Source organism: Notolepis coatsorum (assembly GCF_963971535.1).
Source record: "Notolepis coatsorum genome assembly, chromosome: 11".
NCBI lineage: Eukaryota > Metazoa > Chordata > Actinopteri > Aulopiformes > Paralepididae > Notolepis > Notolepis coatsorum.
Genome location: NC_140175.1, coordinates 27,292,763 through 27,316,337, shown reverse-complemented (window position 1 = coordinate 27,316,337; position 23,575 = coordinate 27,292,763). Strand labels below are relative to the sequence as shown.

Here is a 23,575-nt window from a genome sequence, read left to right as displayed (position 1 = left end):
GTTGATTTTAGTAATGCTAAAATGGTTGGTTAGGTGTACCAACACTGCTGTGGGTTATTGTCATTGTTTGATGCATGATGTTTTCAGTCCACAGTAATGATGATGGGTGACAGTTTATTTTAGAAGCACACTAATTGTTAAGTAACTATCATTTTAACAAAACTATCAGCTGCTCAAGTCTCGGACCTGAGACTCAGTGTATGGACCGTACTTCCAGAATGGAATTTCTACTTTTCTCATCAATGACAGCCAGTAGACAAAGACCTCTAATCTTAAAAGTTAACTTAGATAAATTTGTTCCTACACCTTGTTAACATCCTCCTCATTTTATAGTTACTTTATAAGTATGTGTCCGTGTCCCCCTAATGTAAAGTGTTACATATTATGTATTCACAAATTACATCTACCTAAGCTATCATTTGTATGTCACAGATTTAAATGAAAGCTCATGAAGCACAGCAGATTCTGTCTGTGTACTGATAAGCAGATTTAAAATGTGTCTTGTCAATGTTTTGTTTTCTGCAACTCATAAACGGGTGTTACATTCTTTTCTCAATAGGATCTCATTGGATCTCTGGCACACGTCGTCCTGTGACATCACCTGTACATTACCATTGAAATATAGTACAGTAAACATAAACTGGTTTAGGCAGTACCATAAGTAGTCGATAGCAGAGACACAACTTCAACGGCAGTCTTCACCTTTCCCACAGTAAGTTAAACTATTTCTGATGACATTTTACTAACATTTCACCCACTTTGTCGAATAACATGTAATGTGTCGTTTTGATATGTTATTCAGTGCTCAGTGTTTCCTGGTAATGCTTATTAATGGAGTGAAATTCCCATATCCACACATGATTAAAACTCCCATGTTTAGGAGTGGAGGTTCTGACGTTTAATTATTTTTTAAATCGATTGACAGAATGTGACATAGTATGAGTTTTAAACTTTTGGGTTCTGATAAACCTTATATTATATATATTTATATATATTTTGACATTTTCATGGACGTTTGCCAACATGATTCGATAGCCTACAGTGTGTTTGTAAATGGATATTTCAGGGAAGTAGTTAATACAAGTGAAACCATGATACAGATTCAGATTATATTCTAGAAGCCTATGTATAGCCAGTAACAGTGGTTAACTTGTTGGGGCAACTTCGAGCATCTTGTAAGTTTAATGATATTGTTTGTCATCCCTTAAGAGAGAGAGAGAGAGAGAGAGAGAGAGAGAGAGAGAGAGAGAGAGAGAGAGAGAGAGAGAGAGAGAGAGAGAGAGAGAGAGAGAGAGAGAGAGAGAGAATCTAATCAACTTGATCCTGTTCTCTCTAGGTGTACATGGCATCTGTGTCCGTCAGTTCCCGTTTGAACAAGGTTTTGCGTAAACACTACCGGAGTCTGCCTCAAGGTGATTTGTGTCAAGTGACATACGTCTGGATCGATGACACCGGGGAGGGACTACGTAACAAGACCCGTACCCTGGACAGAAAGCCACAAACACTAGAGGGTAACAACAAGTTGACAACCAGTTTTACTGCATTGCTAAATCCGCAAAAAAAAAAATGTGAAGTCAGTACTACTCAAGCTGTGAGTCGAGTTGTGAATAACTTTTTTTGGTGTATAATGTATTGATGTTCCCAAAATTCACAATTTCAATTTGATTAATTCCACAGCTAGAAACATGTTGGTTATTTGAAGTCTGTTTTGATACAACTTTCAGTTCTTTAGTCAATCCATGTCACCTGGTGAGTGAATATTCTACATTATCTGAAAGTACACATACCTTTTTGTGGACGTTTGTTGGGATTTTCTTTTCTTTTTGGAACTCTGGCCTGGAATTCATAGGTTTCAGTGACCACTTGTCATTGTTAAATCATCATTAGAACATTCAGTTCATAGAATTCTGCCTCACATTTGAGATTGTACAGTCGAATGGGTTATTAACTATGGACACTCAAACAGTCTTAACACTTTGAACGCCAGCCGTGTTAGCCATCCTTCTACTCTGTGCCGCCGCTGTAAAAGATAGGGATTTTCACTGTGCGTCGCGGTGTTTGCAGGGCTATATCTATATTCTATATTATAGCTATGGAGACAATACTATGGCTCATTTGACAGTAACTATCCCTCGTTCAACATGTGAAAAAGAATAAATGTTTTCATGTATACGTTCACGTGTTATACCGTGGTGAATATTGTATAGTTTCAGAGTGATCCTGGCTAATTCCTGGTAACTGTGTTACGGTCGGAGCGATATGTGAATTTAGCTAAAAGCGTTCGCGTTGTTAGTCTGGACACGCTACTATTTCTAGGGCTAAACCTTCGAAGCTTTTTATGGCAATCAAAGCTTCGGGCCGAGATTCGATTTTAATTAGAAGCTTTGAGATAAAAAAATAAAAATAATTATCATTTTTTTTTATCTTATGTTCTGGGACTTGTACACTTTGGTCAACTTTGTTGTTTTTAAATGTGCTCTATAAATAAAGTGGATTGGATTGGATTAATTAATTAAATTAATAATGAGTCGGGAGCTGCGCTGGCTGGGCGGCTGCTCTCCGTCACACAGCCAACAACATTACATAATTATGTTGCAACCTTCGTTCGTTGCATTGGAGGCGCAAGATTTTGCAGGTGGGAGGGGGGATAAAAAAAATATATATATATAATAAAAAAAAAAAAAAAAAAAAATTATATAATTTTTTTTTTCTTTTTTTATATATTAGAATTTTATTTTCCCATTCGAATCCCGTGCCCATCGAACGGAGCTTCGAAGTATTTAAGACAGCCCTAACTATTTCCAAATCAAAGGTATATAATAGGTATAATTTGCTTCATTATATATTACATTACAGCATATACCATAGATAATCATAACTGTACAGCTTGGGACTGCTCTGTGCACAGCAGCAGTGCTTTCTTGTCTGCTGTTTCTTGTCAGTTTCTGCTGGGGCTGTAAGCAATGTCCAGGTACACCAATGTCCTCTAGCAGCCTGAGTAGTCTGCAATTGAGGAATCTTCAAATACATTTGCATTTATATAAATACATTTAGATAAATCCCAAGCTATTCTAAGCCGTAATCATATAGTATAATGCAGTTTGTTGTAAGATTCCGTGTTACATTCTCTGAATATTGGTTGCTAATGCTATAGTTTGGCTGGTTACGTTCAGCTGTAGTTATTTGATACATGTGCCCTTTTTAAAATTTGAGCACCTGCCCCTCTAAAGGTCTCTGCATGGCCCTGGTGACAAGCAACATATCAAGTCACAAAGAATCAACATAAAGCAGGGGTTCTCAAACTTTTTTATACCACCCATTTTATTTAGGATTCTTTTTGGCGACCCCACACTTAATGTATTGCGTAATTTCAATGTGGAATTAAGGAATATCAAAATAAAAGCCTGTTGTTGAACTTGATCATGGATATTTATTATTTATTATTACAGCACTATGTTATCAATTCACATTTATAAAATGAGGCATATTTAGCCTAAATATGTTGCCAGAACATAAAAAAATTAATTATAGATTTCTTTTTTTTTACTGGCCAATGCGCCGCTGTCACCTACCCACGACGACCCCACTTTGGGTCGCGACCCGTAGTTTGAGAACCGCTGACCTAAAGAATGGAAATGACGGCACAGCAAAATGTATTGTACGATTTCACCTCAGTTTTACAGTTTTTATTTCATCGCCACATCAGGCTGACGCGTTTCGGCAAAAGCCACCCTCAGAGCAATTCCAGTATATTTCCTTTTGTTTCTATTATTGTTGGTGCAGTTTGTTATGAAAAGAGTCATCATATTCATCATACTGTACATTTTCAGATATCCCTGAGTGGACCTGTCAAGTCTGTCATACTGACATGTACCTGGTGCCTGTGTGCATGCTCAGGGATCCCTTCATCTTGGACCCCAACAAGCTGGTGCTTTGCGAGGTGCTGAAATCTGAAACCCGCTTACCTGCAGGTACTTGTGTTTCGTTTACTTAAAGCCCTATTTCCCTACTGTTGATAGAGTCCTTTCTCTACACAATCCACGCTGTTTCTCATTCTGGATACCCACAGCCAGGGCTTGACATAAACTTTTTGGCTCATCAGCCACTGTGGCTAGTGGTTTTCCAAAGTCACTAGCCCCTCAGCATTTTCACCAGCCAAAAATCACACACACGCGCGCGTGCACACACACGCACCCCCCCCCCCCCCCCCCCCCCACACACGTACACACACTCTATCCAAATATTCAGTTTGTTTTCATAGTGTAAAGTTTGGCTACTTGAGACAGAGAGAGACTCATTATGAGTGACGCAAGTAAGCGCGCACTTCGTTCCGAGAGAGAGAGAGAGAGAGAGAGAGAGATAGGGAGAGGGAGAGATACTCTGCACTGTACTCACAAGCCTGCACATTAATTTTACATTTAGTCATTTAACTGACGCTTTTATCAGAAGCAACTTACAAGACTCTTCCCTACAACTCTAAAACGGTGACGCTTCACGGTCTACCCGCCAAAGTTGCTGGTAAGAGTGACAGAGTTACACGCCACTGCTGAATTCTACATGCATTTGGCGGGTGTTAATGTCAAGCCCTGCCCACAGCTAATATAAAGTGATGCCTAACCGGGCCACTCTTCAGTCTGTACAAGCCCTGGAATAAGCACTGAAAGCAACCCCAGTATCCAGTATGCTGAGCTAAGGAATGGTTTGCGCTGAGAAAGCGATTTAGGCTTCAATAACATCATGGATGGATAGGAAAAAAGAGCTAGGCATTCAAAATACTTACCTGTTAACGCTTTACTATAGCAGTGTGTAGCAGAACATGACAGAACATGTTCTTCCTGTTGCCAGTGAGACCAGCTCATGCAAATTAAGGTGGTTTTGTAGCTGATTCCAGGTGGAGGAAGCTGCATACCGCTGCTGTCGGGACAAAACCTCATAACTCCAAAAACCCAACTTTTCAGCAGATGAAAAAAACGAACACAGATTTGAGGGTGAATAGAGTTAGGAGGTTTAGACAGATGATCGGTTTAATGCTTTCCCATTGTTTAAACTTTGTAAAACCCACACACACATATGGAGGATGATCTACGGAGTTGATTTATATAATAAAAAAAAAATACAAAAAATGGAGTTATGAGGTTTTGTCCCGACAGCAGCGATACCTGAATGCACCTTTCCCAGTTCAGTACGGACCCGAGGGACAGTTGGTAAAAATAAGCCCTTGAATGCTAGGCATTCAAAATATCTACCTGTTAACGCTTTCTTATAGCAGGGTGTTGTAGCAGAACATGACAGAACGTGTTCTTCCTGTTGTCAGTAATAAATCTTTTAAATGAAGTCTTTGTTTTTCTTATCACATATGCATAAAGCAGCTCGATTGGTTATTTTTCCTGTCCAGAAACGAACCTGCGATCTGGCTGTAACAAGGTGATGGAGAGGGTGAAAGAGCATTGCACGTGGTTCGGCATGGAGCAGGAGTACACTCTGCTGGGGGTAGACGGACACCCCTACGGCTGGCCCGCAAACGGATTCCCAGGACCACAAGGTTAGTGACACTACTGTTTGAGTCCACTGTGTCTTTCGTTTCCTTCTGTTCAACTCAGTTGAGTTTTTTTGAGTTTTTTTTTCTTGTCCTCCTTGACATCCTTGTTGGATGTGATTTACACAAAATAGAGTGGGAAGGTTAGGCAGTGATTAAGGTTGGAGTTTGAGAGCATTTTTATTCAATCTCAGTTCAATAATGGATCTGCTTCGAATCCAAATGCTTTTGAATCCTTTATTGAATCTTTTTTTACCTAATTTACTTTTGGGAAAGAGATGGGTTGTGGTTGATTTTCAGAAGAGAGGTGTACCATCAGAAGAGAGATGTACAGGCAGAAGAGAGATATACAGGCAGAAGAGAGATGTACAGGCAGAAGAGAGATGTACAGGCAGAAGAGAGATGTACAGGCAGAAGAGAGATGTACAGGCAGAAGAGAGATGTACAGGCAGAAGAGAGATGTACTGTACAGGCAGAAGAGAGATGTACCATCAGAAGAGAGATGTACAGGCAGAAGAGAGATGTACCATCAGAAGAGAGATGTACAGGCAGAAGAGAGATGTACCATCAGAAGAGAGATGTACCATCAGAAGAGAGATGTACCATCAGAAGAGAGATGTACAGGCAGAAGAGAGATGTACAGTACAGGCAGAAGAGAGATGTACCATCAGAAGAGAGATGTACAGTACAGGCAGAAGAGAGATGTACCATCAGAAGAGAGATGTACAGGCAGAAGAGAGATGTACAGGCAGAAGAGAGATGTACAGGCAGAAGAGAGATGTACAGGCAGAAGAGAGATGTACAGGCAGAAGAGAGATGTACAGGCAGAAGAGAGATGTACAGGCAGAATAGAGATGTACAGGCAGAAGAGAGATGTACAGGCAGAAGAGAGATGTACAGGCAGAAGAGAGATGTACAGGCAGAAGAGAGATGCACCATCAGAAGAGAGATGTACCATCAGAAGAGAGATGTACAGTACAGGCAGAAGAGAGATGTACAGTACAGGCAGAAGAGAGATGTACAGGCAGAAGAGAGATGCACCATCAGAAGAGAGATGTACAGTACAGGCAGAAGAGAGATGTACAGTACAGGCAGAAGAGAGATGTACAGTACAGACAGAAGAGAGATGTACAGTACAGGCAGAAGAGAGATGTACAGGCAGAAGAGAGATGTACAGGCAGAAGAGAGATGTACAGGCAGAAGAGAGATGTACAGGCAGAAGAGAGATGTACAGGCAGAAGAGAGATGTAGCATCAGAAGAGAGATGTACAGGCAGAAGAGAGATGTACAGGCAGAAGAGAGATGTACAGGCAGAAGAGAGATGTACAGGCAGAAGAGAGATGTACAGGCAGAAGAGAGATGTACAGGCAGAAGAGAGATGTACAGGCAGAAGAGAGATGTACAGGCAGAAGAGAGATGTACCATCAGAAGAGAGATGTACCATCAGAAGAGAGATGTACCATCAGAAGAGAGATGTACAGGCAGAAGAGAGATGCACCATCAGAAGAGAGATACTGGGAGAAGGCGGATAAATTACAAAGATTAAATGCACTTCACCAAAAAACAATGCTGATTTATTTTGCACATAATCTCACACACACATACAGAAATGATCATCCAAACAGTTTTGCACACATTAATTTAGTTTGACAGTTATGAGTTATGAGTTTGAATATGGCCACCAGTGATGTCATCAGGGCCATTGGATCCATATCACTCATCTCAACGTAAGAAGCTTAATCAATAAAATGGACGAAATCAGAATAATGTTTGGAAACGGCAAAGCCGCAATACTAACTTTCTCTGAAACAATGCTGGACAGTTCCATAAATGACTCTGAGATTGAAATAGAAAATTACACTGTCATACGTAAAGACAGAAATAGAAATGGGGGGGGTGTATGTGTTTATGTCCGAGCGGACATTTGTTTTAACATGAGGCCCGAGTTAAATCACAATGATATCGAAGCAGTGTGGCTTGATATAATTTTTCCTGAAACAAAACCTCTCTTAATCGGTGTCCTCTACAGACCTCCAACTCAAAATTCATTTTATGATTTACTGGAAGAGAGCTCAGTGGATCTTTGTAAATCTGAGGTGATTTTGATTGGAGATTTTAATACCAACACTCTTAAAAAAGATGCACCAATCTTTAAATCATTCAGAAATTACTGCAACATACATGACTTAAATCAGCTGATCACTCAAGTCACAAGAGTCTGCTCTTCCACACAAACCATCATTGATCTAATTCTGACATCAGACCAGACCAAGATCTCTAGAAGTGGCGTGATAGAATGCAGTCTAAGTGACCATCACATCATTTTCTGCACTCGTAAAATTCACAGACCTGTAATAAATTGTCACAACACAATCAGATTCAGATCTCTGAAAAACTACACAAGTGAAGCCTTAAAAACAGCTCTGGACAAAGTAGATTGGACAAATGTACTAAACTGCACATCGACAGAAAAAGCTTGGTCATGCTTTAAAACCACCTTCCTTTCAGTTATTGACACGCTTGCACCCTCAAAGGTGACCAGGGTCAAAGCCAGAACAGAGCCCTGGGTCACTGCCGAGATTCTAAAAGCCATCAGTGTGAGAAATGAGAGCTTCTCTAAATACAGAAAAACTAAAAATGAACAGCTCTTTGAGACATGTAAAACACTAAGAAATGGAGTAACCAATATGATCAAAAAAGCAAAACTGAACTATTTTAACGAAAAAATTGAGGAAAATAAAAATAATCCTCAAAAACTGTGGAAGTCTTTAAAAACACTGGGTCACAATAATAGACTCAAGACTAAAACCACAAATCTCAACCTGAAAATAGATAACACGATCATCTCTGACAAATTGAGCGTGGCAAATTGTTTAAACACCTTCTTCACAACTGTTGCTACCACTTTGGTGAACAAACTGCCGATCCACTCTGGCCGATATGGCATACAGCACATCCAGGCCTTTTATAAGGAACTGGGTGTACGTGAAAATGATTTTAAATTGACTGAAGTAACTACTGAAGAGGTTATGAAAAAGCTCAGTATGCTGCAGCCAACAAAAGCCACAGGCCATGACAATATTCCCACCAGATTTCTCAGAGACTCTGCTTCCATCATAGCTCCCATTGTAGCCCATATCACCAACCTCTCCATCAACCAGGGTCACATCCCGCAAGAACTCAAGCTTGCTAGGGTAACCCCTCTATTTAAAAAAGGAAACAAACTAGATCCAGGTAACTACCGCCCCGTTTCTATCCTTTGTTCCATATCAAAGGTAATTGAGAGGCTGGTATATGAGCAGATAGACAACTACCTGACTGAACATAGACTATTGTACCAGTTCCAATCAGGTTTCAGAAAATCACACTCCACTGACACCTGTTTACTGTACCTGACAGATTATATAAAACGGGAGATGGACAAGGGGAACTACTGTGGGATGGTAATGTTGGACCTGCAAAAGGCGTTTGACACGGTCAACCATTCCATCCTACTAGAAAAATTGAGAGCGATAGGCTTTGATAGCAAGTCAGCCAAATGGGTCAAGTCCTACCTGGAGGGAAGAGAACAGGTGGTAGACATCAATGGCACCTTGTCCTCGTCCCTTCCAGTGACATGTGGGGTCCCCCAAGGAAGCATTTTGGGACCTCAACTGTTTTTAATATATATTAATGACATGAAATCGGCATGCGATTGCAACCTGTTCCTGTTTGCTGACGACTCGGCACTCCTGGTCTCAGACAGGAATAAGTCTAAAGTGGAAAGTGTCCTGAGCAGTGAAATGAAAAAAATCTGCTCCTGGCTCAGTGACAATAAATTGTCTCTACATCTGGGAAAAACAGAGGCCATACTCTTTGGGTCAAACGCCAACCTAAAGAAATCCCAGGGTTTTAAAATTAGAGTAGGTGAAAACATTATTGAGGATAAAGAGGAGGTCACCTACCTGGGCTTTATTTTAAATAACAAACTTTCTAACGAAAAAATGGCACAAAAAGTTATTACTAAGGTCAATCAAAAAACCAAATTTTTATTTAGAATTTCCTCGTTCATAAATAGGAACGCTCTGAGGACCCTAGCTGGAGCCCTCATCCAATGTCACTTTGACTATGCTTGCACTTCATGGTACAGCAACATATCAAAACAAATGAAGACAAAGCTCCAGACCTCCCAAAACAAACTAGTGAGACTCCTGCACAACCTTCACTTTAGGACTCACCTAACGCCAGCCCACTTTAGCAGGCTGGGATGGCTTAGGGTTGAAGAAAGAGTACACCAGCTTAAAATGCTACTGGTTTTTAAAGTACTAAAAGAAACGGTCCCCAAGTACCTAGTCAATTATTTTAATAAAGTAGGAGATGTCCACAAACACGCCACAAGAGGAAGCCCCACGGACCTGGTCCCGCCGAGAGTCAGGACATGCATGGGGAAAGATGCATTTTTTTACTCTGCTACGGTAATGTGGAATGCCCTGCCAACATTTTTAAAACTCCTGAACTCCCCTCTCGGATTTAAATCCGCCCTAAAAACATGGCTCAGCAGCAACTCAAATTGGTCTTAAAATGTTTTTTTTATCTCTTTTATCATAACTTGGCTTTTATTTCTTTTATCATGAGTTGCTTTTAAGGGTTTGCGGATTTTCTTTTAACATTAGTTAACTGTATGAGTTGTCAGGTTAGGTGTTTTTATAATTTTTTTTTTAGAATGTGTCCTGTCAGTGTACATGTCCATTTGTGTTTCTGTGCCTTTTTATGTTCCATGTATGGACCACAATGGAAACAAGCCTTGGCTTTATTGTGTTTTATTCATTTTTGACCTGCGTTATTGACACTGTTATTGTCTTGTCTTTTAAAATGTTTTTTTTGTCATACGATTTGTGTCAAAATAAAGTATTCAATTCAATTCAATGTGTTGTTAATTACAGCTCAATTAAATGACAAGGTACTGTAGCAGTCCCTATTAAGACAAGGTATTGCTATTACTTCATAATTTCATGGAGCTGTAATTAACACAACACAAGGATGCAATGTCCCCAGACTCCCAGATGGCATCACTGGTGCTCATTTACTCTCAATAACTGTCAAACTAAATGAATGTGTTCAGAAATGCCGTTGTGTCCTTGGGCAAGACACTTAACCTACTTGCCTCGTATGAATGTGTATGCATGTGAATGAATGTTGGTGGTGGTCGGAGGGGCCGTAGGCGATGATTATTCGCCATGCTTCTGTGTACACTGTACAATGTACAATTGTGCTTGTTTGTACAGTGTGTGTCCCCCCCCCCCCAATGTACAGTTTTGCTTGTTTATACAGTGTGTGTCCCCCCCCCCCAACCACCTCTAATGTAAATTACCCAGTATGGTTGTCAATATCCCAATGTACCCAACCCCCCCCCACCCAACCTCCTCCAATGTACAGTTTCTACGTCAAATGTATATACTCCCTTTTCTTGACTCTTTTTGTATCACAAACAGTACTGTATTTGCAAATCTGGTATGTCATAAATGTATAGATGTAGCAGTACTGTCTATCTGTATGTCATGTATGTCATATATGTCCTGATGAATTGAAAATGGGGGACCCTGATGTAAACAAGATGAAAGTCTTTCTCTGGTCTGCATCCCCTTAACAATTGTGTGTATTGAGCTGTACTGTATTGTACCCATTCTGCAATCTGTTAATAAAGTTTTCAATCAATCAATCAATCAATCAATCAATCAATCAGTCTGCCTCAGGGCAGCTCTGGCTGCAATTGTAGCTTACCACCACCGGTATGACTGTGTATGAACGAATAATGGACTCTGTGAAGCGCTCTGGGTCAGTGAAGAGCGCTATATAAATCCAATCCATTATTATTATTATTATTATTATTATTATTAGAACTGTTTGGATGATGATCAGCATTGTTTTTTGGTGTTTTTTGCTTAACAAAACTGGGTATTTTACTTGGAATAGATTCCAAAATAGAATCAGCTAACGGAACCCAACCCTAGTAATGACAAACACAGGCATTTAAATAGGCACTGTGGCTCTGCAGGCCTACAGTGTCAGACTGTAGTGCAGTGTAGTGGGCAGTTCCCAGATGTGAATGTGTGTAACTGTGGGGCTTCACCCTGCTAAATAAAGGTAAAACTGTGGCAGATCTCACCCCCCCCCCCCCCCCCCCTCTCATGGATATGTGACGGATGGGAGATACTATTGCCACGTGTCATGTACAGAGGTCTAACGACCATACAGGATAGTAACTGGGCAGGTGGTACATGAGCAGAAACAACCCCCTCAGTAGAAAATGCTTTTCAAAACAGTCCCGGGTAGGCAGATAGCAAACAAAGACGTTTTCAAATGGTAAATTGTATTTATTAGGTGTGGGGCTTCCAACCCACGGCCTGTTCCCCAAAGGGGAAAAGGGGATGTTATTAGGGGATTTCAACCCTAGATCACACAAAGGGAAAAAGGTAAGGGGAGAACAAACAAGGTAGATATAAATGGACAAACAGACAACACTAGGGATTAAATGATAAGGCCAATAATATAGACATGCTCCCCCATGAATGTGTCAATTAACACAGAGGCCAATCTATATATATATCTCTATATGTTACCTGGTAGCAACGCTAGCACAGATACCTACCAGTGTGAAACAGGACGAACACACAGTCTCATACAGTTATGGAGACAAGGCCAAATACACTACAGCAAGGGCAAATGAAACACAGTTCCACCACAGTGGCAACCACAGGCAACCTCCGACACCGTGATCACCAGCAAGTGACACAATGAGGCGCCCCGACGTGTGTGTGCTGTCAGCTACTTGTGCACCCGTCCCTCTTGATGTGATTGCCATCAGCTGTCCCTCATTAGGCAATCAGCACCCTTCAGTATAGGGACGGGCAGCACCTGACAGGAAGAGAAGAAGAGATATCATTAGCTCTCATGTTCACACACACACACACACATACAAATGATACTAATCTGATGTTCACATGGTCTTCCAAATACAGTAATAATGATAATGACCAACCCACGTACGTCACACCACGGAAGGAGTAGAGACAATTAGGTCGCTGATTAGTACTGATAGAACACACCTGTGCATCATTATTCCACCCACATCTCACATGCACACGCCCAGAGACCCACACACTACAAAGCCACTAGGTTAGTCGGGAGTAAGTGGAGCGGAGGTGAGGTTGGAGTTGTTGTTATTGAGAGAGAGAGAGATTGTGTTATTCGGAGTTGTGAAGGTGAGAGGTAGTGAGAGGAGAGGTGAAGGCGAGTAGGTGTTCATTGTGTACTGGACCCTGGACTGGCTGAGAAACCCTGTTGTGTACTGACCCTGGACCGGACGACAGAATCCCCTTTTCTGTCGGCGAGCCTGTTTTGTGTTTTTGACCCTCGGACTGTATCACAACCATTATTTTGCCTTTCCAACTGGATTCTGCCTTTAATTCAATAAATACTCGTATTGATTGATATTGCTCTTGTGTGGACATTCACATTTGTTTGTATTTGAACCGTGGCGAGTCTGAACCCCACCAGGCTTGTCACAAAACATCAAATAAAAATTAAAAAGGCTTTGGAAGAGTTTCCTTCCAATCCACATTCCTCTTTTGTCTTCTTCCTGTAGGCCCATACTACTGTGGGGTGGGTGCAGACAATGTTTATGGCCGGGACATTGTGGAGTGCCACTATAAGGCATGTCTCTACGCAGGGATCAAAATCTATGGCAGCAATGCTGAAGTTATGCCATCTCAGGTATTTATTATTACAATCTTTGTACAATACAATACAATACAATACAATACAATACAATACAATACAATACAATACTATGTACAATAGAGAGCATCCTGACTGGCAACATCACCTCCTGGTTTGGGAATAGCACTGCACAAGACCGAAGCAGACTACAAAGAGTGACACGTTCAGCCGAACGCACAATTGGAGGGGGGCTCCCCACCCTCCAGAACATTTACAACAAGCGGTGCAGGGGCAAGGCTAAGAGAATCATTAAGGACTCCAGTCCCCCGAACAACTGCCTCTTTGAACTGCTGCGGTCAGGCAAGCGATACCGGAGTCTCAAAGCGAGCACAGAAAGACTCAGAAGAAGCTTCTATCCCCAGGCCATCAGGCTGCTCAACGAACAATGCACACTACACAACAACCATCAAACGCACATAGCACACACATCCACACGCACACACTCACTTTAAACAAACACACTGTAGCACCCACTCCCCACACTTTATAGCACACACTCACTTTAAACAAACACACTGTAGCACCCACTCCCCACACTTTATATTTATTGATAAAGGATTGCACTACAACTCGTACACCTTACTGTAAATTGTACCTAAATTGTACCTCATCCCATTCTGCTTGCACTATATAGTATTGTATATTAGTACACTGCATAGTATTGTATATTTAAGCATTACATCACGCGCAGGAGTGGTTTGTGAACAATAAACCATGCCTAGGGGTGGTCGTTAGGCCCGAGGCGCAGCCGAGGGTCGTTAGACCCCCCTAGGCATGGTTTATTGTTCACAAATCACGACTGCAAGTGGTGTAAAGCTTTTATACAACTGCCAGATTCATCCAACCTTATTTCTATACAATAAACACACATTAATCGAAGATTTATTGAAAAAACCATCCGCCAGAAAAAGTAGTTCCCACAACTACAAAAAAGACAAGTTGCCTCCATGTGGAAGCAGCTTGAAGTGCATCCAACCAAACTAACACATCCAACTGTGTATTATTGGAATGATTGAGAGAAGTTGCCTCATGTGGAAGCAGCTTGAAGTGCATCCAACCAACTAACACATCCAACTGTGTATTATTGGAATGATTGATTGAAAATTTTATTACCAGATGCAGAATGGGTACAATACAGTACGGCTCAATACACACAATTGTTAAGGGAATGCAGACCTACTTTCCATAGAACTTCATTCTTAGATGCTTCTATATAAAGTAGGTAAAACAAATTAAAAAGTTTTCTTTGCCCTATAGGAAAAAAACGTTTTCTTCGCCCTATTTTTTTATTTATTTCTTTTAGCCTAAACTTAACCAGTTGGAAACCAGGGGTACAGTAATAAAATTAGCAATCAACCAATCAATCAATTCAATAGACCATGCTCACTTAAAACAGCGCTGCTTCTCTCTCAGTCTGACTCCCCCGCTGTTGCAGACAGGAGTGTGTGTGAGTGTGTGTGTGCGTGTGTGTTTGTGAGTGTGTGTCACAGTGTGTGTGTGTGTGGATGTGTGTGTGTGTGTATGTGTGTGTGTGTGTGTGTGTGTGTGTGTGTTTGTGGGTACGCCAGCGTCGGACAGTGTGAGAGTGAACGCTGCAGTCAGTGGGAAGGAAGTAGAAATTTAAATCAATCAATTAATCAATCAATCAATCCGCGATTTTTCTTTTGTTCTAGATTGACTCAAGACCCATCAATTACATCATCCAACATTGTTTAAAGGACTAACACATTCCCCTTGACAGAATCGCTTCATATTTAGTCGTTATGGCGCTATCAACATATCCATTTGTTGTCCGCGATCTTGTTTTCTCCCGGAGTGAGCCGGGGAGTGATATGTGATTCGGTTGTGGGCGGGTCCTGAGCCCAGGACCGTGGATTGTTGCCAATAAAGACGTGTAAATGGACTGTTTCAGCCAATCAGAATCGAGAAATTTGCATGCCGTTGTATAATATATGGTAACTCAGTTATGTCTATTCTGCATCGAACATTGTACATATGTCTATACTGAACACTGTGACCTCATTTTCTACTTCTAATTTACATGCTATACTATGTTATTTGATACTTATCTTGTCTAGCACAGTCTCTGGAGCGTAACAGTAAGAAGCATTTTGTATGAAAGTATTCTGTACTTCTGTATGACAACTATTAAAGAAACTTGAAACTTGAACTTGAATACAATACAATACAATACAATACAATACAATACAATACAGTGAAATTAGCTGGTACACTTTCACACTTTGTTCAAGAAGATGTTTGACTCAAATGTGCTGTAAGTGGTATCTCCTTGTTAAAATAAGTGTTAAATATGTCAACATTCTGACAGCCATCACTAATATCTAGAGTGTTCAGTCAGTAACATGGGTCTCCCAGTCCCTCCGCTCTGCAGTAAACAGAAAATAAATGTTCTTGTATATCCAATCAGGAGAGATGTATCTTGCCAAGCCAAATTAGCTGGCAGATTATTTTACTTGTTTCAAGCACATATTTGTTTTTAATTCTTATTTTTGTCAGACCATTTTTTGAGTTCTCTCTCCTGATTGGATAAAGTGGGAACGGGATACCAGACAATGTATGTTCTGTTTACTGCAGAGTGGAGGGACTGGGAGACCCATGTTACTGACCAAACACTCTACATCAGTGATGGCTGTCAGAATGTTGAACTATTTAACACTTGTTTTAACAAGGAAATACCACACATGTCGGAATGTAGAGCTATTATTTGAACACGTAGACAACTTATTTGAACAAAGAAAATACCTTTAATCAGATGTTCTTCCGACCCTTTTGCACATTTCTCTCCAACCTTCCGCTTTATCCTCCTCCCCTTCGCCTTCTTCCTACCCCAGTGGGAGTTTCAGGTGGGCCCCTGCGAGGGCATCGAGATGGGGGACCACCTGTGGTTGGCACGGTTCATTCTGCACCGCGTGTGCGAGGACTTCGGGGTCGTGGCCACCCTGGACCCCAAACCAATGAAGGGCAACTGGAATGGTGCTGGTTGCCACACTAACGTCAGCACCAAGGACATGAGGAACCACGGTGGACTGAAGTGAGTACACACACACGCACGCACGCACGCACGCACGCACGCACGCACGCACGCACGCACGCACGCACACACACACACACACACACACACACACACACACACACACACACACACACACACACACACACACACACACACACACACACACACACACACACACACACACACACACACACACACACACACACTGTACACACACACTGTACACACACACACACACACACACACACACACAGATAAAGCGTGATTCAAATGCATAGGCTCAAAATTTATTTGGATCACATTCAAATGATCACAAAACGGAAGCCTGCATTCACATTATTAATAACACTACCTTGTGTGGCTCTCATAGACTTTATGAAATCCTACACCAAATATATACCTGTGTACATAGTCCTTTTACATATCTCTGTACTAGATACTATATCTATATCTGTACATATCCTACTCTTACTAGTTACGCTGCTGGCCAGTATCACTTCTACCATACTGTCTTTACACCTGTATCACTGTACATACTATACTACAACTCAGTAGTACTAATTTGTATACGTGTTAAAGATGGATACAGACTTTGTTGCGATATTGCTTTCCATGGTGTAAATTTGTGGAATTCTCTCCATAGCGAGCTTAAGGATGTAATAGTGTTTATCAATTCAAAAAAAATTATTAAAAAAAAAATGTAGTCAGTATGAAAATCAAATGTGATCTGAATAGTGAGATCCTTTTTTTTCTCTTTCTTTTATTCTTTATACTTTATTATTATTATTATTATTATTATTATTATTATTATTATTATTATTATTATTATTATTATTATTATTATTATTATTATTATTATTATTATTATTATTATTATTATTATAAAAAAGATTCTTGTTTAACTGTGGATTGTATGTTTCTTGTATAATGGTATAAATTATTATTTGAGTAAATTAGGTTGTACGCCGACCATTAAGTAAATACTTGTTTAGTTTAGGAATAAGGGGCAGGTAACTATAAGATTTATTCTTCTTCCTGCTCCTTTTGTCCATGGAATGATATTTATGATTGTGTAATGAAGAAACTCTGATTGTATGATTCCATGTGGCAAATAAAAACTCTGAACTCTGAACTCTGAACTCTGAAGATACATCGAGCAGGCCATTGAGAAGCTTGCCAAAAGGCACCTGCAGCACATTCGCTTGTACGACCCGCACGGGGGCCGGGACAACGCCAGACGTCTCACCGGTTTCCACGAGACGTCCAGCATCAGAGACTTCTCCTCCGGCGTGGCCAACCGGGGCGCCAGCGTCCGCATCCCACGCCAGATTGCCCAAGAGGGCTGTGGCTACTTCGAGGACCGGCGGCCCTCGGCAAACTGCGACCCGTACGCCGTGACAGGCGCCATTGCGCGCACCTGCCTGCTTGAAGAAGAGGGGGATGATGAGTAGGGGGATGGGTAACCGTTCACATTTGAACCGATACGGTACCGGTACCGGTACCTGTGTGAATCGATACCGGTACCCAACGGTACCTTTTTTCCTGTACTTTAGTCTCTAAAAATGTAATCTACCTACCTCAGTCGTGCCATTGCCCTGCTGCTTTGTTGTTGAATCAAGTCAAATCCTAGGTAAGCGTATATTGTGCGTCACAGTATATAGTTACTCTTAACAGCAGATGTCATTGTCATTGAGTTTCCATTCAAATGCTATGGTTTTTAATGTGTGTACTGTAGTTCATATAAGCTCAAAGAGGGAGGAAATGGATGGGGAGTTCAGGCATTTGGAGCAGATCAATGGAGTTCCCACACTGGAGCTGCCCTACTGTCAGTGGCGTTTTTATATGTAAAATGTTGGTGGGGCAATGATTTTTTCTGGCCTGGCGGTAGGCGTGGGGGCGTGGGGGATTAACGACCGGGCCGTCCGGGCCGCGGCCCGTGGGCCTCTAGTGATGAGGGGCCTAAAAAAAAAACTAAAAAAAACATCTTTTTTAAAAAATATTTTTTATTTTTTTAGGCCCCTCGTCACTAGAGGCCCCAACATTTATTTAAAAGATTTTTAACTTAAATCTTTTTTGGAGGCCCCTCGTCACTAGAGGCCTTTTGGAGGCCCCTCGTCACAAGAGGCCCCAAATTATTATTATTATTTTTATTACTTTTATTTTTTATTTTTTTGGAGGCCCCTCGTCACTCGAGGCCTTTTGGAGGCCCCTCGTCACTAGAGGCCCCACATTTTATTACATTTTTTTTCTTATTTTGGAGATCGATGTCATACTGTGACACTGAAATGAAAACATATTTCATCAACTAAAATATTTAGTCAACAAAAATATTTCATCAACTAAAATATACAGTACGTCACACCCTGCCGTCTGCAAGTGGCTAATCTTGAGTATATTTTCTCCTCTTCATAAGAGTTTGAGGTTTTCCGTTTGAGGTAAAAACAGCAATAAAAAAAAAATCTCCACATCCCAGCCTCGACGCCTGAATACTTTTACCAACGGATGTCCAGTTCCGCGTTCGCGTTCTGCGCTCTGATTGGCCACTGACGTTTCTGGTAGCGCCAATCGTGTGACGCCTCTTTCTTTCACCAGTTAAGCTTAGGCACTCTTTCGAAGTTGGTTAAGGTTAGAGTTTGTCTTAGAGCAGGGCGATAGAACACCAGCCCTGATTCCATACTCTAACCTTAACCAACTTCGAAAGAGTCGCCTAAGAAACGTCAGTGGCCAATCAGATCGCACCAGAAACGTCAGTGGCCAATCAGATTGCAGAACGCGAACTGGAAATCCGTTGATAAAAGAATAGACGCAGCCCCGACACAAATGAGGCAGATTGGGATCATTATTCATGACAGACAGCAGAGACCCGCCGGTGCTGATAGCGGATATCATCGAGCTCCCCCTAGTGACTAGGGGCCTCCACTACACACTAGTAAAAAAAAAATAAAAAATACGGAAAAAAAAATATATATATAATCAGATCCTCATCCAGCGTTTACTTTCACAGCATCTGACTACTAGTATCATCTCATCTCTTCTCTATCTATGTTTATTACATTTTTTGTATTGCAAATAAAGATATGATTGATTGTTTGATAATGAGGGGTGAGAGACGTTGAGTCTACGTGACACTGACGTCCAGGTCCATGGGTCACTGTCAGGTCAGGTCAGGTGACCACTGACCGCGAGAATTGCACTTGCAAGTTGATCAAGTAGGCTAAGACTCGAGTAGTACTGTATGATCATATGAGACTAAAAAAACATGGATAAAAAAGTTAAATGGTGGGAAAGCGGAGCTGCTAAGTTAAAATCTAAACAGGAAAGGGACAGAAAGAGCGCGTTATCATACAGCAAAGCATACAGACTATCTCTACTTTTTTCACCCCGTCAGGTAAGGAGGAGGATAGCCCCCTGGCTAGCACTAGTAGTAGCAGCAACGTTAAAGAGGCTGAGCCAGGCGCCTATTATGTTGAGACAATGAACACACAACCGTGTGGTTTCATTACTTTATTCGACTGACTCTTAGGTTACAAACACCAGCCCTACCTCGAGCGCTAACCACGCCCGTGGTTAGCGCTGGCGTTGGCGGGGTCGTGAGCTGCCGTTTGATGACGCGCACAGCCTCCCGGCAGGCCGGGGTCCAGTCCCATACCGCATCCTTGCGTAACAGCTGGCGCAGAGGGGCCGTCGAGTCAGAATAGTGTGGCATGAACCGGAGGTAGTAGGCAGCCATGCCCAGAAAAGAAGACAGCTTGGACGGCGACTGCGGGTCCGGCAGGGACAGGATTGCTTCGGTGTGGGACATGATCGGGGTGATACCCTCCCTGGAGAGCCTGAACCCCAGGAACTCGACCTCAGTAGCTCCAAATGTACACTTCTCCGCGTTGAGTGTGACCCCGTTTTGCTTGAAGCGCTGGAAGACCTGCTCCAGGCGAGCGTCGTGGAGTGCAGCGGTGGGCGCATGCACCACCACATCATCCAAGTAGATGCTGACCCCCTGGATGCCAGCCAAAATGAGCGACATTATTTTCTGAAAACAGCTTGGGGCTGATGACAGGCCAAAAGCCATGCGCTTGTACCTGAAAACCCCCACATGTGTGACAAACGCTGTGAGGTCCATACTGCCCGGTGCCAGGGGAACCTGCAGGTAGCCGTGACGTAAATCCATTTTACTGAAAATCGTGGAGCCATGGAAATGGCTAGTCAGCTCCTCCGCTGTGGGGAGGGGATACTTGTCAGGGATGATGGCTTTGTTTACGTCTGTCAGATCGACGCATAGACGCAGTCCGCGCCCCCCCCGTTTCTTGGCTATCACCAGGTTGGACACCCAGGGAGAGGCGTTGATCGGTTCTATGACGTCCTCCTTCACCAGATGACGAATCTCCTCCTCCACCGCATCACGGTGGGAATGCGCCGCAGCGGCTGAATGACGGGTCGGACAGACGTGTCCACCGAGGGCTGGTGCACAAATCCAGTCATACAGCCCAGGCCTTCGAACAGTGTCGGGTGATGGTCAGGCCAGGACGCGGTGACCTGCAGGACGCGTAGACCCCCAGCGTCGGTCAATGTGAAGTCCAGAGCATGAAACAGGTCTAGCCCCATGATGTTAGCCCCTCTCCGTGTGATGTAGAACTCGGTGTCAGGGATGTGTCTCTTTTTGTACTCCACAGGTAGGCAGGCTACCCCTAAAGTGGTGATCGGGGCGTGGCCATACCCCGACAGGGCGTTTGCTGCTGTAGTCAACGGCACGTGACTGAAGAGCCGGTCATAAGTGGACTTATTCAGGAGCGACACTTTAGCCCCTGTGTCCACGAGGAGTGGTATGGAGGCCCCACCCACACGACATGTGCAATGACTGAATGAGGCCTGTGGGCTTTGTACTGTATTGATGGGAACAGCCCCAGACTGTGCGTGATCAGGAGGAGAGCGACACCAGCGCGCAAAATGGTTAACCCTGTTGCAGTTACGGCAGCGCTTGCCTAGAGCAGGGCAGGACAGGTCCCTGGTTGCATGCTTAGGGGAGCCACAGTTACCACAACGCCTTTGTCCATTCTCCCTCTCCCTCGGCGCCCTGTCTGCCACTCTCTGCACATCGAAGTTGTCACCGTCTGCGCCAGCTGCCTCCTGGGCCACGTTCTGAACTCCGGGTGGAGGTGACGTCACAGGCTCATGCACCGCGCGGGAAAACTTGCGCGCCTCAGAGATAGCTGTCTCCAACTGTTTTCCAATCACTACTGCATCAGCTAGTGTCATGGCGTCCGGCTCTAATAACAGTCTCTCCCTCAGTTGAGCACACAATGTTCTTTCAATCAGCTGGTCGACTATGAGTCCATCCTCCAAGTTCCTAAAATCACAATGCTTGGCTAGCTCCCGCAGGGCAGACGCATATTGCGAAACAGTCTCACCAGACCTCTGTGCTCTCTGGCGGAACTCAAACCGGTACATCCGACGGCTTCTTCCCGAGCTAAAATGCGACTTCAGAGCCTCGGTAGCAGTAGAGTACTGATCGTCGGCTAATGTAAGCGTAGCATAAATCCGTTGCCCCTCCTGTCCGAGGCAGTGTCGCAGAAGTGCGCACTTCCTAGCTTCTTCCAGATCCTCCAGTCCCAACGCCAATAAATAGTCCTCCAATGACGTTAGCCATCTAACCCATGGAACCGCTGGGTCACCGGGAACAGGTAGAAACGGTGGTGGCGGTGGTAAAACGAAATCAGCCATCCTCGTTCGCCAATTATTATGTTGAGACAATGAACACACGACCGTGTGGTTTCATTACTTTATTCGACTGACTCTTAGGTTACAAACACCAGCCCTACCTCGAGCGCTAACCACGCCCGTCTATTAAAGGCACAGTAGCCTACAATGTAACTGCTAGTATGTCACAACCTATACGTAGCATAACAGGACATAACAGCGCCGCGCGCAGAGAGGACGAGAATGCTAACGTTATTATTATTGATGCTAGCAACAGAGAAGAGGCAGCGGCAGCCTCTAGTTCAGCCGGCCCACCACCACCAGTGGCTGCCACCTGTTCGTATACGCCCGCCGCATCTCCACAGCCCAGCCCCAACACCAACACGAATGACTCTGACTCTGAGGCAGACCGCGATGATGACAGATGATGGTGCTTGAACATGAAAACCAGGAGGATTGGTTGGACAATGTTACGGATCCAGCTTTTTTTTTAAGTGACATATAAAAACGCCACTGTGTGTGTGTGTGGGTGGGGGGGGGGGGGGGGGGGGCTCCACAAGAATCTGGCCCGGGGGCCTCTGAATTCTTAATCTGGCCTTGCCCATGGTATTAATTTGCCAGTAAATGTTTTTATCTTTAAGGTGGAAAAGTTCCTCTCTGACTCAGTTGTCGTCATAGGAGTTGTTATGATGATTTTCAGCAGACTGACGGTCTCAGTAAAAGCCTCTTCTAGGTTGTTTTGATGGATGGATGTTAACGGTTACCTTTGCAAGCTGTTTGAGTTATATAATGATATCCAGTGGCTTGGTGTGGACCCAGACGTTTGATTTCAATTTTCTCCTCCAAATTCAGGGTTTCAAACCTGTGCTCGAGTAAATAATCCACCTTGTTCATTTTCACGTAACGTCACTAGCTAGGTAGTTTACAGTAGCTGCCATTAGCAATGAAAGGCTTCGTTGCCGACTGAAATCCGACGCCAGCCAATCAACTTTGAAATACGAAATGACGTGCAGTTGGGGCTAGGGGCTCCAAGCCCCACTTGCCATCAAATTGATGTGGTCTACTGTGAATGAGTGAATGAATGAATGAAAACTTTATTTAACAGATTGCAGAATGGGTACAATACAGTACGGCTCAATACATACAATTGTTATGGAATTGCAGACCTGAAAAAGCCATTTGTCTTGTTTCCATCAGGGTCCCCCATTTTCAATTCATATAGGCATTTATGACATACACAACATACATGACATTTATGGCATCGAGACAACACCCTGAGCATGCGCACTTGGATTTTCCCACGTACAGTACACCCTGCATTGATAGAGAGGGGCTAGCCCCATTCATGCTATTTTAGACCTAACGATCGGGAGAATGACGCAATCTGAAACAGCAAAAGGCCGAGAGATGACATGTCACAGCCTACAAAACAGCTCTGCCCCGAGTGCCTTGTTACTGTAACAAAAAACCGACCTCTGCGACCAAATTAGTTTGAAAGAAAATGCTTTGAATTGTAACCAAATATTAAAGAGGCCATATCAGAGGCTTTTTTTGTG

General features: G+C 42.9%; 1 protein-coding gene across 1 annotated transcript; it reads left to right on the top strand.

Moving 5' to 3' along the window:
- Positions 1–1,342: 1,342 nt before the first annotated feature.
- LOC311237068 (glutamine synthetase-like) lies at positions 1,343–17,779 on the top strand (the record flags this gene model as incomplete). Its single annotated transcript, XM_084324876.1, has 6 exons — positions 1,343–1,511; positions 3,831–3,971; positions 5,396–5,542; positions 13,161–13,288; positions 16,147–16,346; positions 17,476–17,779. 6 exons carry the CDS (start codon positions 1,343–1,345, stop codon positions 17,777–17,779), a joined length of 1,089 nt encoding a protein of 362 aa, XP_084181002.1.
- Positions 17,780–23,575: the final 5,796 nt, after the last annotated feature.